Source organism: Montipora capricornis, chromosome 4 (assembly GCF_036669925.1).
Source record: "Montipora capricornis isolate CH-2021 chromosome 4, ASM3666992v2, whole genome shotgun sequence".
NCBI classification, from domain to species: Eukaryota; Metazoa; Cnidaria; class Anthozoa; order Scleractinia; family Acroporidae; genus Montipora; species Montipora capricornis.
Window position 1 is genome coordinate 5316356 of NC_090886.1, and position 17500 is coordinate 5333855.

Below are 17500 nucleotides of genomic sequence, written 5' to 3' on the forward strand. Positions count from 1 at the left end.
ACTAGTAATCGCTTGTAGGTGTAGGTTGTAGGTTAGATTGCAAAATGAGCACTCAAATTTTTTTCCAAGTATCTTCGAGTCACCATCGATAAACAAGTCTCATCATTTCATTCACCGGGGATAACATAACAACCCTTTCACAACATGTTTCAACTGTTAAAAACTTGACCTGTACCTTTTGCAATTCGCCGTGCGACTTATTCACTTTAGCATGTGCATCTGTCTCCTTTTTCAGCTGGTCCGTAAGATCCCAGACCTGCTTCTCAAGTTGGCTGATTTTGTTCTGCACACTGTGTGAAGTCTGCGAGATTTTATCTCGAGCGTCCAATTCTGCGTCAAGACGGCTCTGAAGTTCTTGAACCTTGCCTTCAAGCTTAAAAAAATACAGTTTGAAGCACATTACGATGTAGGACATTAACTACTGCTCTACTGAGGACTATACGTATTTCAATCATTGAATTATCAACAACAATTGTTGATTTTGCGGGAAAGCCATTTCTTTGAAAATAAAACAAACAGCCAAAAAAGCAATGAGCTCCATGAAAGCAACCTAACTCAGCTTACAAGCTTCTTATGAAGAGTGAGCCTGTACTTCAAATGTCATCAAAAGTGGATGCACGGCCAGAACTTGGAAAGTAAGACTTTTCTTCGGATGCCAATTATTGGTCTACAAAAACTACACCAAGAACTTTATTCACTGATCTTTACATACCTTCCTTTTGGCTTCATTTTCAAATTCGCCTCGTCTCTGGGCCTGGTTAACAACATAAAGCATAACAATGTTTAGTTTCTGACACAGAACATGATCACTACAAATTATCATGATTATGTTTATAAGGAGTAAATGTCTCACCTCTTTTAAATCGTGTTTAAAGAGTGCTGCCTTTCTCTCAAGTTCTCGGTTTGCCGACTCAATTGCCCTTTTATTTTCCAACTGAAACAAAATTAAGTAAAATACCATGATAGAACCATATTAAGGACAGTGCCTACTATTGTTATTACGCACATGTTCTGCGCATCTTGAGATACTCAGATTTCCTATGGGTGGTGCTTATTAATACAGGGATATTTTTGCACAGTTCAAAACTATGCGGAGAAAGCAGAACCTAGCAAGTGCTCTTGGTATCCATACATACAGAGATAAATAAGCCTCAATTTGGAAAAGAATGCCATACATTGCTTTGTATTTTAGAGCTTTTTACAAATCTTGTTATTTAATAAAAAAAAAAATGCGTGATTACCCCCAGTTTTCTTTTTGGATTTCAATGACACTTGTTAAGATCTGCTTTTCCCACATATTCAGTAAACCATGCAAAGATACTTTTGAATTAGTAGGCACCGTCCTTACAGTTCAAGGTTCTTGTATACAGGTTTTTGCGTAAGCTTGGAGAACCTTATCCAAGTGGCATGTAGTACGTTTAGCAAGAAAGGGAGGTTTCTTTCGGAAGAGAGAGTTTTTCTTATTTGATGGTCTGCCTTTTTTGCAGCTCAAAGAAATTGATGGCATGAATAGCACATAGTGCAAAGTCAGTGAAGTAGTCTGTTTCTATTGTCCTTCCCTTTTTTCTCACTAATCAGGGCTCAAAATTAATGAAAATTTAGTCGCAATTTCGCAAATTTTAGTCTCAAAATTGCCGTGCTGCATTGTGTTGTCAGCGGTTTAGCAAAAAAATATGAGCCTGCAATACTTGTGTGTACAGAAACCGCTGAAAATGGCGAATGATCGAAGGAATGGAGCCGCGCATGTAACATCGCAGCTAAATTATTCTACAATTACGCTATCTTCAGAGAAAATTCACAGCGAGAAACAAAATAATTTTGTCATTTATTTATTTATTTTAGCAAAAGTAGCAGCAAAGTCGCAACTGCTAACCCTTTTGTTTCGAAAGAGCGAAGGTGACAACAACTCGCAAATTTGCGACTTCTCCAGATATTTTAGTCGCAAAGGGAAAAATTTAGTCACAAATGCGACTGTATTAGTCGCAATTTCGAGCCCTGCACTTCCATGCACCCCTCTTGGCTGTTCCTAGATCATAATAGCCCCCAGTCCTGAAACTACTGAGGTACCAGTTCCAAAACATATTTTCATTATTGGTGGCAAGTTTGATGAACATTCCACCATAACCTACATACCGTACTTCGAGAAAAGTTGACAAAAATCACACTAAAGGACACCTTACCTCGCTGTCCAGTTCCTTCATTACTTTCTCTAGTTTGGAACTGACATTTCTGAACAAAAAATAAAAAGGCAGTTAAAACAGTGGTGAGGTGATAAATACACTCTAATAAAATTTACATACCGTGGCTCTAAGCAGAAATATAAATCTCTCAATTTCAGCAACAAGCCACCTACTCTGCAAGAGCTCATTAGAAAAAACAGAACATAAACCATACTCATAAATGGCGACCAACAAATTATTCTTTTGTCTTTATGTTAATCACCGTCACTAGTCTCATTAGCACAGACAAAATTCAAAAGAACTTTAATTTGCTCCAAAGTGAGGCTAGCAAGAATGATTAGCACAAAGACAAAAGAATAATTTCTTGGCCGCCATTTATATGAATAAGGTCTATGGAAGAACCTAACCTGTAATTGTGTTCCACTTCATCTCTAGCTTGCATTTCCAAACTAACTTGCTCTTCTAATTCTTTGATTTTGTGGTTCGCAGCCACCAGCTAAAGCAGATAAAACAGTGTTGTTACACTAAGATAGTTGGACAAAAATATATCCACTCAACTTTACCCCATTGACTTCTAGGATGATTTTACTCTTCAATGGGTAACGGTTTAGGAGTCAATGGATTACATCCACTCACCCTTTAAGATTAATTCATGGGTAATTCTGCAGTGATTGTTGTGTTCTGATGGAATGATGTTTGTAGCCAAAAGGAGTTCAGCATTCAACTCACACGAATACCTTGGCAATCAAAGCAAAATCTCACAGAGAAATTGCCAGATAAAGTATTTATGGCACTTAAATTTATATTTTGTGCAAGCAAATATTTTTGGATTCCAAAAACTTTGAGCTTGGCTCAATTATGAGGCATTTACTTTGATCTACAACACATTCAACCAATTTTACCTTTGGTCCACTTTCATTGCTGCGACTTCCATCCTAAGCAAAACAAAAAAGAGACGTGCTTTCTCAGATACCTCACTGCCAAGGTTCATACATGTCAACAGACAAAGAAGATACAGTAAAGAAGAAAGAGTCTGTTGTGTTTTTACCATCCTCACCATTCCATCAGAGCCCTTGTTTTGAATATTATTCCACCTGAAAACACACAATCAACAGAGAAATTTGTCTTCATGCCCATTAGAGAGGTTGACAACAAACTACTACCAAACCAACTGATCTGTAGAATGGGCTTGAATTATTGAGTGACTGCCCCACCAATTTTGGTTAAACATTTTGATAAATTCCATTCCCAAGGTGCAACCACAACAATGGAAAGATACTTTTTCAAAGGGGGAAATGGATAAAATTGTTATTGTCCAGTAAAGAGGTTGCAAGTGCAACCACGGACTTGCTGTGGCTGTCAACAGTTACAACAACAACAACAATGGAACTTCACTGCAAATGCGCATAAATTGGCCAGAGTCTGTGTTCTTGGTGCTGACCTAAAGAAAAGTGGACTCTGGGGATAACATAGAATCAAAAGGTTCTAAAAACAACACAATGTATTTGAGATGATTTTGGAGAATAACAAAGTGGAAATGTGATTTGAGGTGACAGGCACTTTAATGAAGCCTTGGGATCACACAAACCCACCACAGTTGCCAATTACAAACACCCCTCCCATGGTTAGTGTGCTCAACTCCAGATTGAGTGGTCCAGGTTCAGGCCCTGGCCGGGGACGTCATTGTGTTGTGTTCTTGGGCAAGACACTTTACTCTCACTGCGCCTCTCTCCACCCAGGTGTATGAATGGGTACTGGCAAATTTAATGCTGGGAGTAGCCCTGCATTGGACTAGCATCCCATCCAGGGGGGGAGTATAAATACTCCTTGCACTTCATGCAACAGAAAGCAGGAAAAGCTCCAGCCTAATGGGCCACTTGGCTCGTAAGCAGACTTTACCTTACCTCCTCCACCAAACATGATTTCTAAACATGATTTCTAAAATACATGTACTTAAGTTCAAACCAAGGATGCAATGATAAAAATATAGATATGCAAGATGAAGACACATTATTCTGTTTCTTTGAGCCTCTTACCTTACAGTCTCGGAGTAAGTAAATCCTATGAAGGGAAGATGATTACCAGCAAAAGTCTGCAAGAAAAAAATCAATTGGCACAAGTTAGCTTCCTTGAAATAATAGCTTTAACAAAAATATCAAAGTACATTGACTTGATTACTTAGAAAGCTTTTAGAGTATAATTCAAAACTCTGGTGTCATAGACTTTTTTCACATTATCCTTTCCCTCTTATGAGAAACACTTACAGCTTTTACTAATCTCAGACGATTTTAGAGGGCCCTTTCTATCTTAAGAGGAAGACTCGTAGCTTTTACATGTCAAGTGGGGCCAGCTGAGGGGCGAGGAAGGTCAACTTAACACCAGCAAATGGAATTTCCAGACTGCTTTACTGCTTTGCCTTGCATTTAAAAGCTCTACCCTTATGCTAAGGGCACAACTTAAGATTATTCTTTTATATTCCTGGGCACAGTTGGCCAAGGCTCGATTTTATCAAAAATGTTTCCACAAGATTTTTAGCCTTCAATTTTTGACCTTTTGTTTTGCTTCAGCTTAAAATTATTGTAGACTGTTAAAGGTTTTCTTGACGGGCAATCTCAAACACATGCACCAACCAACAAAAGAAACTTTTATTAGTGCTGAACACAATGAAAAGCTCAACTACTGAACAATAATATAATATACTACACACTGATGTTAGTTTATACAATGTACCTGACAACAGTTAGACCGTTAATATAATCTCAACAAGTGCAAAAATCTTAAACAGAATCTGTTCCTTTCCTGCAGAACACTTGTGATGACTTGCCCTGACACTCTGTGGACATGACCTTAGTTGGACAAAATTTGTGAGCTACTTACAGGGAAGGAAGGTAGGAACTTTAACTATAATTTAATGTACCTTTGGTATGGGAAAAAACTCCTCCCCACTGTCTGGCTCAGGAATGTCATCGAAATGGGTGGCGTCATCATCACTTAACAATTCAGGCACTACTGGGGGAACAGCTGACAAAATTATGTACAAAAACAAGTTAGCAATAATATTTTCCAACCCTGTAACAAAGACCTCATTGTCATCATTCTAGCAACTATGCCCAGGCTGCTTGCTTTAGTGCCAATCATTGTTAAACTTACCATGAAAACATATAGAGTTTGATTCTTTCTAACCAATGATTGGTTGTAACAACGCTTGGAAAAACTCCCCCCAGCCCAGCCAGCTGAGAGGTGGTTAGGTGGGTGGGAAATCCAAGAGACCTTAACTTTTTCCCCAGATCGAACATCATTCTCATGTGCCTACCATACTGAAATCTCAGTGAAAAGAAAGGAATGGGAAATGGGACAGGGAGAGCTGGAGTGCTACAAGTTACAAAAATAGTGGAGACACTTCACCTTCTTGAGGCGTTATTAATTTACCTATTATCTCTCACACTGCAGCCCCCATCCCCCCCCCTCCCTCCTTATCAGTGTTGCTAGCAAGACAAAAAAATGTTGGAAACTTAAGCAGTCAACATTGAAAGGGGGAGAGGGGAGGGGAAGTGGGAAAAGTTTAAATTCTAGATACGGCAGGCAAGGTGTTTTTTAATGGAAGTGTCTCAACAATTTTGCAACTTGTTGTAGCACTGAAACAACAATAATTTTTTTATAATTTATTGACTAAAAGCCCTGAAAAGGGAGAAATCTTATGCTTCCCAAGATGACACCACAAGCACCATGCTGATGTTACTGTAAACCGTGCATGCCCTCCGAACCATCTACAGTCCACATGTAATATATAAGGCAGGGGATGTTTGCTGTTAAATTTGGAAACAGAAAAACGTTTACCATCTCGAATATTGTTCCAGTCCCACTGGTCATTTAAAAAAAATCTGTGCCTCTGGATCTCTGCAATCCCCTTCTGTCCAATTCTCTGGGTTCTGTGTATTAATCAAGACATCACTTAAATAACATGTACATTAATGGACAGTAAATGCAGAGGAAACACTTTTTTTAAAACATGATAACGAAATTAACCTGTCTGTGAGAAAACTACATATTAAATGCTTGGCATCCTTGGATATTTCAATGTCATCGGGAAACTGTAAAGAGTTTTTGTGGTCCATAATTTTTCCTACCAACAAAGAGAACAAAATTAAGATTCAGTCACCCAACCTCCAAAAAGCCATGTGGTCATGAAATCATTGTTCTTAAGAGGAGGATCAACCAAAGGCAACACTCACCATAAGTTCCTACAAGTGAGTCTGCATAAAATGGTGTGTCACCTAGAAGAATTGACAACAAAATAAAATGAAAACAATAGCAAAGGTATATCAGCTCTCTGATGATAGATTTCTCGATCAATTTGGATGTTAAAATCCCACAAAAGTTGAACTTTATCACTACAAGATTCAATTATTATCAACAACAACAACAACAAGCCACTGTATAGGATTGTTTCATCATGTATAATATTTATATATATGTCGTAGTTAAAATGTTTTCTGGGTTAACAATTTTTCAAACTATAGTTTGTTTTTTACTTTCCTTTGTTCAGATATGATATGTCCATAAGACAAATAAAAGTAAAAAGGCAAACTAGTTTGAACAATTTTTAACCCAGGAAAAATTTTAACTACAACATGTACAACCGTAGACTCCCCTTCAGAAATAAACCCCCCATACAATAAACGTAGGTCAGTACATTCAGACTCACCAATAAGCAATTCATACAGGAAGACACCTACACTCCACCAATCACACTCTCGACCATAGTAGCCTTCACCTCCCTGGGATTTCAAAACCTAAATAAACAGTAAAGATTAGGATTGCCACTTGATAGTGAAAGCTAAAAGACTAAAGATCTTACAGTGCAATGCACCTTACCGTGGCCACCTAACAAATTTTTTTACAAATTGTCCGCCAAACAGGATGTGTAAAATTGACTGACAGTCACGCCTCCTTGTTCGCACAGTTGTGAGTTGAACACCGTTGCATGGATTGTTGAGTCGACATATTTACATGTAATTCAATGTCAAATATGAAAGTTTGTTGCGTGGCCACAGTAAGGCGCGTTGCACTGTAAAAGCTGCATATGCCTTTTTTTCATCACAAAAGAATGAGTGTTAACTGAACCCTACAAAACAACAACGCCAGAACCAGGTGTGTTTTGAACTGATTATTTTTCTGTCCCTATAAATGCCTGTCTTCTATGATCTTTTTAAGTGATTTCTGAGACTGTTATAATTTGTTTATGATCCAGGGATCAGCTGCCACACCAATTTAAATTTACTCATGATGGTATACAACCAGGAGGGAGCCATTTGATTGGTCACTGATATTATTTACTCTAAGTTAGTGCTTACCTCTGGGGAGATGTAATCAGGTGTCCCCACAGCAGTGTCAGATCTCACCATACCATCCTATAAAATCAACACCACAAAAGTAGCATTTTACATGTATTTTGACTTGTCTGGCTAAGAATCTCTAAGGTGCAACACAAAAGGATTCAGGGTCTCTAAACTACTGAAGGGTTTAGAGAGATTTCACATGAACTACAAACATCAGACTGAAATTTCCATTTTGCCAAAAAAGGAAGAAACTCATTAGGTATTTCTTTCCAGCTGTAGCTCCAATTACAGAAAAGCTTCCGAAAGAAGTCAGGGCGGCTTAATATAGCGGTTATCAACCGCACCTTCCAACTCTGGGACCCATCTTCAACCCTCGGCCCTGAGGTCATACTGTATGTGGGCTCAGTTTCAGTCACTCTCAATCTGACTCTGAGGGGGGTTTTTGTCCGGGTACTCTGGTTATCCTACCTCATCAAAATTGACTGTCAGACAATTACATCCCGCTGCAGGCGGATACCCTTGATAGGAACAACCTTTGGTATCCTTCATTAATTTTGTTGAAGTGAATAAATAAGTTGGTTGTTGAAGTGAATAAATAAGTTGGTTTTATTAGGAGCCCAACACTAACAATAATTATTAACTACCCGACTGCTGTCATGCATTATCAAAATAAATTTTAATCAGAGAACCTGTCTTTCCTTACTTCAATTTAGGGAAAAAATACAGGTCTCAAAATTAGTATAGGTAATCGCATGGGGCCGAGTAAAATTAAGGATTAATATCACGCGTGTTTTCAGAAGTTGCTGAAATTGAATTTCAGCAACTTCTGAAAACACAAGTGATATTAATCCTTAATTTTATGAGGACCCATTGCGATTACTTGTTAATAACAAAGAGGGCAAAATTTTCTTAACACTGTTGAGGCACCTCGAAAAACAGACAGCTAAGCGGAGTTAAAACACTCGTTCGCTCGGAAGCAAAACAACTAACAAACAGACAAGCAAGTCAACTTGTTCTTTGCGTCCAAAACGAGTATAGATGATTGTTATTTACATCCACTCGAGAGAAAAATACGAGTTTCATTCGTGAACAACTGTAACAACGATTAAACCAAATGTTAAGCTTCAATTTATTTTATTCACCTGTGCTGTAGAGGTTTTTACCACTTGCAAATACGCATCCGTAAACATAGCAAACGGTTTGTCCAAAGAAATCCACCAAATTTGAGCTACTTGTTCCTCCCGTCAATGGCAAATTGTTCTGTGACCTTTTTTGTTGAGCTGCAAGATGTCGTGGTAAACTGAAAGCCCTTGACGAAAGGAATCATTTTGTTTTTCAACCACACAATCCCGCTACGCCGGGCGCATGTAAGTCGATCCAAGTTTTAAGCTTTTCATGAAAAAAATCTTTTGCCCTTCTTCTTGTCACTCGAAAATTCAAATTCCAGATCATCTTTTAAAGCTAGTTCTTAATCTTTATGCCTTTTCGGCGAATGCAGCGCGAATTAAAAGACAAACTTCGATGAAGACGAAGTTGTTTTGCTCAAACAGAAGAAACCAACTGAATGTGGAAGACGTACGTTCAGCCAATCAGGAGCGAGAATTTTTGGCGCTCGACCAATCGTGAGCGAGTAATTTTGCCCTCTTCTCAAGCAAAATTAAGAAAAAATACCCTCTTCATTGACCAATCAGCATTCAGTAATTTTGCCCTCTTTGTTATTAAAGCAAAAATCAAGATACGTAAATTTAGTTGCAAAATCGTCCCAATGCAATGTGTTGTCAGCAGTTTTGCAAAACAAAATATCACCCAGCAATACTTGTGTGTAAAGAAACCCCCTGAAAATGATGAATAATCGAAGGAATGAAGTAGTGCACACAACATTGCAGCTCAATTATGCTACAATTACACTATCTTCACAGTGCAAAAGACATTAATTTTGTCACTTCTTTATTTATTTTAGCAAAAGTAGCAGCAAAATGGCAACTGCTAACCCTTTTGTTTTGAAAGAGCGAAGGTGAAAATAAGTCGCAAATTGCAACTTCTCCAGGTATTTTAGTCACAAAGGGAAAAAATTCAGGCGACTGTATTGGTTGCAATTTCAAACCCTGAAATAGTAGGCAACTTCTCTGAATTAAGTAATCGGCGCTTTTCGTCGGCGGTCAGACGAGTGCTTATTGAAGCCACTGGATAAGGGCTTCCATCAGTAACTATAACCCCTGTTCCCATCAAGCCTTTAACATGGGGTATTCCCAATTGGTCACTCATCTCGGTTCAAACCTCACCAAACAGAAAACCTTCATGAGGAGACAGAAAGGGGTGTTTTCCCACATACCCAAATTTATGTTTACCTTGTCCATTCTCATACATGTCCCAAAATCAGCAAGCTTGAGGTGACCATGTTTATCAAGAAGCATGTTGTCTGGTTTTACATCCCTACAGCAAGAAATAATTGAAGGAAAAATATGAAGTCATTGTATTGACAGTGGTTTGTTCCCTCAGCTCTGAAGATATTAGGGAGTTTAAGAAACAACAACGGTTATGGCAACGACAACGCCAAAAAGCAGTAATATTATTGGTTAAAAGAAACAAAATAATTGTGCTGCACGTGCGACAGCCATTTTTGAACATTTCTCTCCTATACTCATCAAAACTACTACGTGAAATGACCAAATTTAAGGTTTTGACGACAATGTGGTCAAACTTTAGTGAATCTTTCAGTCTTACACTTTACTTCAAATCCGTCCATACCAATCCAGTTATAGGACACTTCGCACATATTGTATATCATATAAACAAGAATGAATAATCCTGAAATACTTAGAATGGCTCAAAAATATATTTTGAAGTGAGGTTTTCATCCCCGTAGCCGTCGTGGTTTCTTAAACTCCCTGTTGACTCCCTGTTGATGTGGTTGAATTTGTTGGTTCTCTACTCTGCACCGAGAGGTTTTCACCGGGTACTCCGGTTTCCCCTCTCCTCAAAAACCAACATTTGACTTATTGTGTTAATTGCTAATTTCACTTTACAGTGTCCCCAATTAGTGCTCCAGCGCTAAATCTACTGGACACTTAAAAAAACGAGATGCTTCCATGAAGCATACACTGGGTTGCCTGTGGTACGTGCTACAGAAAATCAGAAGGCACTGAATTGTGTGGTATTGAAATACAGCATTCCAGTCTCTGAAGAATAACAAATAAAAGAGAAGCGAGAAACATTGGCTTCTGGGCTGACATGTTGATAATTTTCAAGTTCCCTCACAACTTCTTTGTACCACAAGTGTGCCCTCTGAGCATCTGACAGCTTTGTAGTACTAAACTTCACTGAAGTCAAGCCCTGTTCCGCGGGGTTAGTGTTAGGGTGGGAGACCAAAACAATAAACCCCTCTGAAAAAACAGAAGCATCTGACCGAAAATACTATTAACGCTAACAAATGCGAACGCAGCAAGGTACAGATTTTGTTAGCTTGCTTTATGCAAAACAAATATTGATGAAAAAGCAAATAACTATTGATAGACAGTTTTAAGAAAGAGCAGAAGGAAGTTTCCGGGACGGTCGATCGAGAATAAAATATTTACGACATGAAAACAACATTGATTTTGAACCGTGAATGTCGAATATAAAAAGTTACGATCAGCGACAAACATTTTGGGAGATTTTGCTACATTCAAGTAAATTGCAAAATCGAAAGTGACATGGCCGGAATTCAGCGGGCGCCGTGATTAAGTTACCGCGGCATGTTTACTCGCCAAACAGTGAAGCATCTGTGTCAAATGATGGCAAGATACCGGGTTTTTGTAAGTTTCTTTTTCTGTCAAGTGTTATAAAGTTTGACAATGAAATGAGCGAAGTCAAAACAAAGATCACAATCGCCCAACTCTTGTTTATGCAAAGTCAAAATTTACTCTCCAAGACGCGTACGACGTTATTATCATCAGGTAATTCCATCATTTTGGCAATAGCAGCTACTTTATTATTCATCTGCGTCACAAGTTTTCACTGATTTTGGGGCTCATTTTGTTGAAACTCAAGCACGCTTCCAACAAGCCTGTGAACCCTTCCTGCTTACAGAGCAATACTATAAAACTTCTCCCATATCACATTTCAACCTTAAACTCGAAAATTCAATACACAACATGATATTATAATTCACAAAGGCAGAAAATACCACAGAATCCTTTTCCAGCGAAAATTTTATTGAAACAAACAACATATTTGCTCTTAGAGGCAAAAACCTCTTCCTATTTCATTGCGTGCGTGAAGACAAGAAACTCAATTGTGTCAAATTACCATGTACTTCAGGTAAATGCAGCTCACTTTGATTTCGTCTCGACGGGCGATAGATTGTTTTCGAGGTCCAGTACTCGTCGCTTTTGAGATTCCTGCCTAGTTTATCCAACTGACTTTCCATTATTGAGCTCCACAAGGGTATATTTTGTTTAAGGATCCACTAAAACGCCATTCGCGTTGCATGACTTTCGACGCCATTGCAGGCTAAGTTAATGATTCTACTGTGTCCACCAGAGAAATCTACGCAGTTCCACTGCCCTCTCGATCCTAAGAAAATATGCGCAGAAGGCTCTATACACAAAGACACCACTTACCAGGGGAGTGACAGGCAAGACTTTTACCGACACGGAAAAAAATACTAAAAAAAATAAAACGTAAATCTACCTATTTTCCGACTGTAATAAAGTTCCTTTCCTTTCATGCACTAACATACAATCAATTGTCAAATGTTTTACTTTCAACTTGTAACACTTGATAGGACCTGACACATTTTATTGCACAGGGTTCGTTCGCTTTTTTCAACTAAAAATTCAAGGACTTTTCAAGTACTTTCAATGACACATTTTCCATTTTTCAAGGACTCCACGCACTGCAAAATCAAGCGATAAGCAGCTGTTCATATAGGTAGTGTGCGCCGACTCTCCCATGCTCGAAATGTCAACATCTTTCATGCACACAATGCATCGTGCCTTGTGTTTGTCACCCTTGACTTCGCGTAGCCACTCTTTGTACAGTGGTTTCTGAAGCCACAAGTCGCTGAAAAACACACTTTCCCATTGTTGTAAATCTTTTATTCGTGAAACAATAGCCGAACAAACAACAACCACGCAAACAACAGGAAGCACTCGAGGCTCATGGCTTTTCGCGGAAAGAGCGATGACTACAAAACATTTCATTGGCTCTTAGAATTACAGACATTGAACCAATCAGAGCAATGAATATAACAAAGAACAGGAAAATCTACTCGGCGCTTGATGGACGTTCGGAGAGTTGTAATGATCGTTTTTATTTGTTTTTTTTTTACTATTATGTGTGGCTACTGTTCTGCCAGTAGCATATATTTCCATATTAGGCACTCTAGAATCTAGGATGGATGAAATTAGCTTCAAGGACTTTCCAGCACTGACTGCAATTTTCAAGGACTTTTAAGGCCTTGAATTTTTATTTTCAAATTCAAGGACTTTCAAGTACTTTCAAGGTGCGTGCGAACCCTGATTGCAGACAAGGCAACCTTGTTAAGCTTAAAAGGACATGATGCATTTAACTGACATGAACTTTGTTGGCAGCAGTAGCTGAGCATTGACGAACTATCAATAATAACAAAATAACACCACACCTGTGAATAAATCCCATACTATGGATTGCATCCAATGCTAAGACTACCTCTGCACCATAGAACTTGGCCCACTTCTCCGGAATATCGTAATTGCTCATAAGGTTTACTAAATCACCACCTGCAGAAAAAATTACACGAAATTTCTTTCAGTGGTTTCATGTCAATAAAAGTAATATATAACAGATTTAGCCAAGCCTAAAAGCAGAGCTCCTGTGTTCTTTATTCTTATAACAAGTTAACCTGGCTTGAGCGTGAAATCCAATCGAAAACGAGTACCTGGTCAGCATTCAACTGAAAAAAACAGCTGACCTCAATGAGCTTTAATAAACTTGAGCCCCCTATATGGTCATGTGATACTTGTCAACGGATACCTTGTTTTGACAGGTGTCAATTAACCATAACCTTGACGTCCAATATCAAAGATGTTTGTGCCAAAAAACATGGTTTACACCACAGACTTTCACAAATGTTGCCATACATGGAGGGGTGGAAGTACATGTGGTTGTACGGTCTCAAAACCAAATTTTCTTGCACAGATGTACCAGGTGTTAGACAGAGTAGGGGAAGGTTTACAGTCAATTTCACTTTACTTTTACCCCACCACACTGCGGAGTTCATTGGAAAATTGGATACTAGATTACGAAGTAAATATATAAACCACCTCTCCAATTCTCAGGTCTGTACAGTACACCGTTTCTGAGTTATTAATTTGCCATGAAGCATTTCATCACAGGATGCTGCCAGGTTGGTGGTGCGTCCGTGGTCCACAAATATGGTGGCCGGTAATCAACGAAAACATCTGGAGTTCCCTTTACCACAAAAGCGCTTACTTTCACTCATGAGATAAAATACATGTGTATGAACACATCTCGTGATGTACTTGAAACGTTCAAACTTCTGAGAATCATAGGAAAAGACATGTTTTTCATCCAGTTCTGTATTATGGTGTCACGCAAGGTGATGATTCGGAAATTCAAAATGCTGAACTTTCAAAATGAAAGATGTTACGGAAAAGGAAAATATATATACTTTGTAGCCCATCTTCAACCCTCGTTTAGATAAAAATTCAGAAGACCACGCGATTTTCAGTTTAAATGCTGTGTTTTAATACAATTTTGTTCTTGGAGAAACTTTTATAACCTCATGGCTTGTATTAGCTTGGTCACCAAGACTATCAGACTACTACATTATGAAAGTTGGGTTTAATGAGTGGTGTATCGTATGTAAATCTAGTGAATGTTCCAAGGAATTTTGTGCTTTTGACAAAGTGTTCCCATGTGCCTGAACCGTGTCACACATGACCATCACCTACGGTTTTTTCGGTTCTTCATTAACACTTTGGTCTTGCGGAGAAGAGCAGGCATTGCCCCATGGAACTTCAGACATTTGAATGTAATCTTGAAAGATTTTCTTAAAATTCCTCTGAAAGCGACTGAAGAATAATTTGAATAGCAAAAGTTGTCATCCCACATAAAATTAATCTTGACAATGATTTTACTTCAGAAAACCTTGCACATGATTCCGATCATGCTAAAGCTGAAGTCTTTCAGGTCTGACGTTTAATCAAGAAAAGCAAGGATTTTCAAGTCAATAAAATAGCAGGCTAAGTACTATGCTTTGGCTGCTAACGGCTACGGACAATGCAAAAGATTGAACCATTTGAAAAAGTTTTGAAAAATTAAAAACGATAAAAACGAGAAGTGAAGATGAGATGCCTGGCAATTCATAGAGTGGTCTGCCACAGGCATACCACTTAATAAGTGGGGAAATTTTTTTTTGTCCGGCCAGGGTGGCTGCATGTCAAGTCAAACCTTGTCCCTGGCTAGACACATGACAGGCATATAGCAGAAAATTATTTGCAGGCGTGCAACCTCGTACCAATGAACCAAAAAATAACCAATAATTTTAATAGCTAGCTTAAGACTTTTGCCCTCTCTTCGAGGTTTCCTCTGTGTTAAATTGTACAGCACAACCGCCTTACATGGTTTTGGAATAATAACACAAAATTACCATAATTTTACACTTAGCGTTTTTTTCTATTATGCCCACTTGCCTGCCATGTAGTCCATTACCATGTATAAATTCTTGGCATCTTGGAAAGCAAAATGCAACTGTAAGAATAATCAGAGGTTTCAGTGAACATCCACAAGCATCACAACTAAACAGATTTAAATTCTGAGCAGGCAGGCACCGGAAACATTTTAAAATTCAAGATAAAACGCTTTCTACCTTGCCTGTCAAGTGCATATTGACAGGAGTATTACCTTTGGACTCATTCTACACAATGTGCAGACTGTCTTGACAAGCTATAAGCAAACTCTTTGCTTCAGCTTAGCATAGCTTTGTGTTCAAGTTTACCTTGATAGTCGCAACAATGTCTGCTATGACACAGTGTGCTGTCATTGCTTGCTAAACTTGCATTACCTTGACAATCCAAGGACTGGTTGTATGCGCCATAATTTCACGTTCTTCCCAAAAGAATGCCGAATCAGATCTCTTGATCTAAAATGTAGCATAACATTGACAAAAGAAATCGGTGAAATGTAAGAATAACAGTAAAAGCAGAGGATAGTTTCAAGTAAACATGGTAACTAAATTTGTTTGTTTTTATCACAAAGACTTGTCATAATGGAATGAGGTAGACTGACAGTTCAATCTGATTTCTAGTCATAAAGAGGAGAACATTGCAGTTCACTTTTTTGGCCCATTTCACAACTGCTCTTATTTTAAACACAGTCCACTTTGTTTGAAACAAATGCATGATTTAGTGTGTTTTGCAGCTAATGTTAAGTGTCTAAGTTGGACATTCATAATGACAATATACCGAAAGAAACCCTACAAAATTAATTCATTTAATGAGCACTCAATACCAGAACTAATTACTTAACTTTCCTCTAAATAATGCCGGAGAAAACAATTCAGTTAAGGATTGATATTTGCAAGTTAGCATACACAATATGATGTCCAAGCAGAATATCTTATGTGGAACTAATAACCTAAAAAAAAAAAATTTTCAGTCATTTTCTCCAGAGCTCTTGATTTCAAGCAGGCTATGGACTTGAGATATTCTTTGTCAACACTAGTAGTGGCAAAAATTGATGGTTGCAATGCTTGGAGTAACATAAATCCACAAAAACTCAATGAGCAGTAAGAAGAACAGATGCATAGCACCAGCAACCTCAATTAATTGAGAATTAAAAATGAAGAGTGACTTTGTCAGTTATTTGTTGATAATGTAAATACACCGAGTTTTATCCAAACCACCTTGCATAATATAAAGTTTGTTGTAAAAATGGTTTTGTCTAGAGCTAAGAGAAAAAGCTTGTCTAGCTCTTAGCTTGTAAATTAATTAAACATAAGCTCAAACCAAGTGCAGCATTAACCAACACATAGTAACAAGTATAAATTCTGCACTCAAGTAATTATTGTCAATAACTGGCCATAATTCAACAATCTTTTCAAAAATTCACATTTTTTCAACGGAGAAAATGACACTCTTGAAAGCGAAAACGTCCACATACAAAGAAAGAAGACCCCATAAAGTTATTAAACAGTTTTACAACCTTGATGTTGCTAGGCGAGTGGAACGTCACCCTTTCATCAAATGTAACGTATCATGTAAAATGAAATCGACACAACTTAAGAAATTTCAACATACAGTATTTCAAGCGACCATTAGCTTCTAAAATTAATGGTCTCTTTTCTGTGTCAAATTTCAGTTTCTAAATATATTTGAAAATCATTGAAACCCGGGTGACTAGATCGACTGAACTTGAGCACGGTCTTGCAGAGTTTTCACAAAGTACAATGCACTTGTACAAAAATAAACTTACCATCTCAAATTTACTGAGCATCTTCATGGCGTACACGTTTTTAGAGGCTCTATGCCTCACCTTAAGGGACAAAAAAGCGAAAACAGAAAATTTTAGTCCTTTATTATAATGTAACAACGCTAATCAGCTATAACAGATCACAAAGATCGCATTCATTAACATCGTATAGTTTAAATATTCTTCAAGGGCTTCGATCCTTAGGGAAATCATCTGCTTCCATATTAACAGCGGAAATTGGGTATATAGAAAGGGTTACTGCGCAAATTTTGATCGCGGGGCAAGAAATTAAATACATATACAACCAACAAGGAATATTGCCCTCGAAAGAATGTTTAAGTGTCAACAAAGTCAAAATCTCACAGTCAAGTTAATTATTATAACTTACCAACTGCACTTCGCCAAAAGCGCCACGGCCAATGACCTTTATAAACTGAAAATCGTTGGAGTTCATACGACATTGTTCGATTATCTTACTCGGCTTTTCGTCTGAAAGAAAGAATTAAATTAACACCACAAGATGCGCTT

At 38.0% G+C, this 17500-nt stretch overlaps 1 protein-coding gene across 2 annotated transcripts in view; it reads right to left on the bottom strand.

The window, feature by feature from the left end:
* The window catches only part of LOC138045331 (rho-associated protein kinase 2-like), a 41469-nt gene that overhangs the window by 23291 nt on the left and 678 nt on the right, over positions 1–17500 (bottom strand). The window contains exons 3-22 of one of the 2 annotated variants that reach the window (XM_068891782.1): positions 17361–17461; positions 16976–17035; positions 15567–15644; positions 15196–15253; positions 13143–13260; positions 9868–9952; positions 7535–7591; positions 6886–6973; positions 6413–6454; positions 6207–6303; positions 6018–6109; positions 5098–5201; positions 4217–4272; positions 3238–3274; positions 3083–3115; positions 2588–2676; positions 2181–2229; positions 854–934; positions 713–754; positions 176–373 (exon numbers count right to left, since the gene is read on the bottom strand). In XM_068891782.1, the coding sequence (XP_068747883.1) occupies positions 176–373; positions 713–754; positions 854–934; positions 2181–2229; positions 2588–2676; positions 3083–3115; positions 3238–3274; positions 4217–4272; positions 5098–5201; positions 6018–6109; positions 6207–6303; positions 6413–6454; positions 6886–6973; positions 7535–7591; positions 9868–9952; positions 13143–13260; positions 15196–15253; positions 15567–15644; positions 16976–17035; positions 17361–17461 (1565 nt within the window). Of the gene's footprint in view, positions 1–175; positions 374–712; positions 755–853; positions 935–2180; positions 2230–2587; positions 2677–3082; positions 3116–3228; positions 3275–4216; positions 4273–5097; positions 5202–6017; positions 6110–6206; positions 6304–6412; positions 6455–6885; positions 6974–7534; positions 7592–9867; positions 9953–13142; positions 13261–15195; positions 15254–15566; positions 15645–16975; positions 17036–17360; positions 17462–17500 lie in introns of both variants that reach the window. The other variant, XM_068891780.1, reaches the window with a different exon arrangement.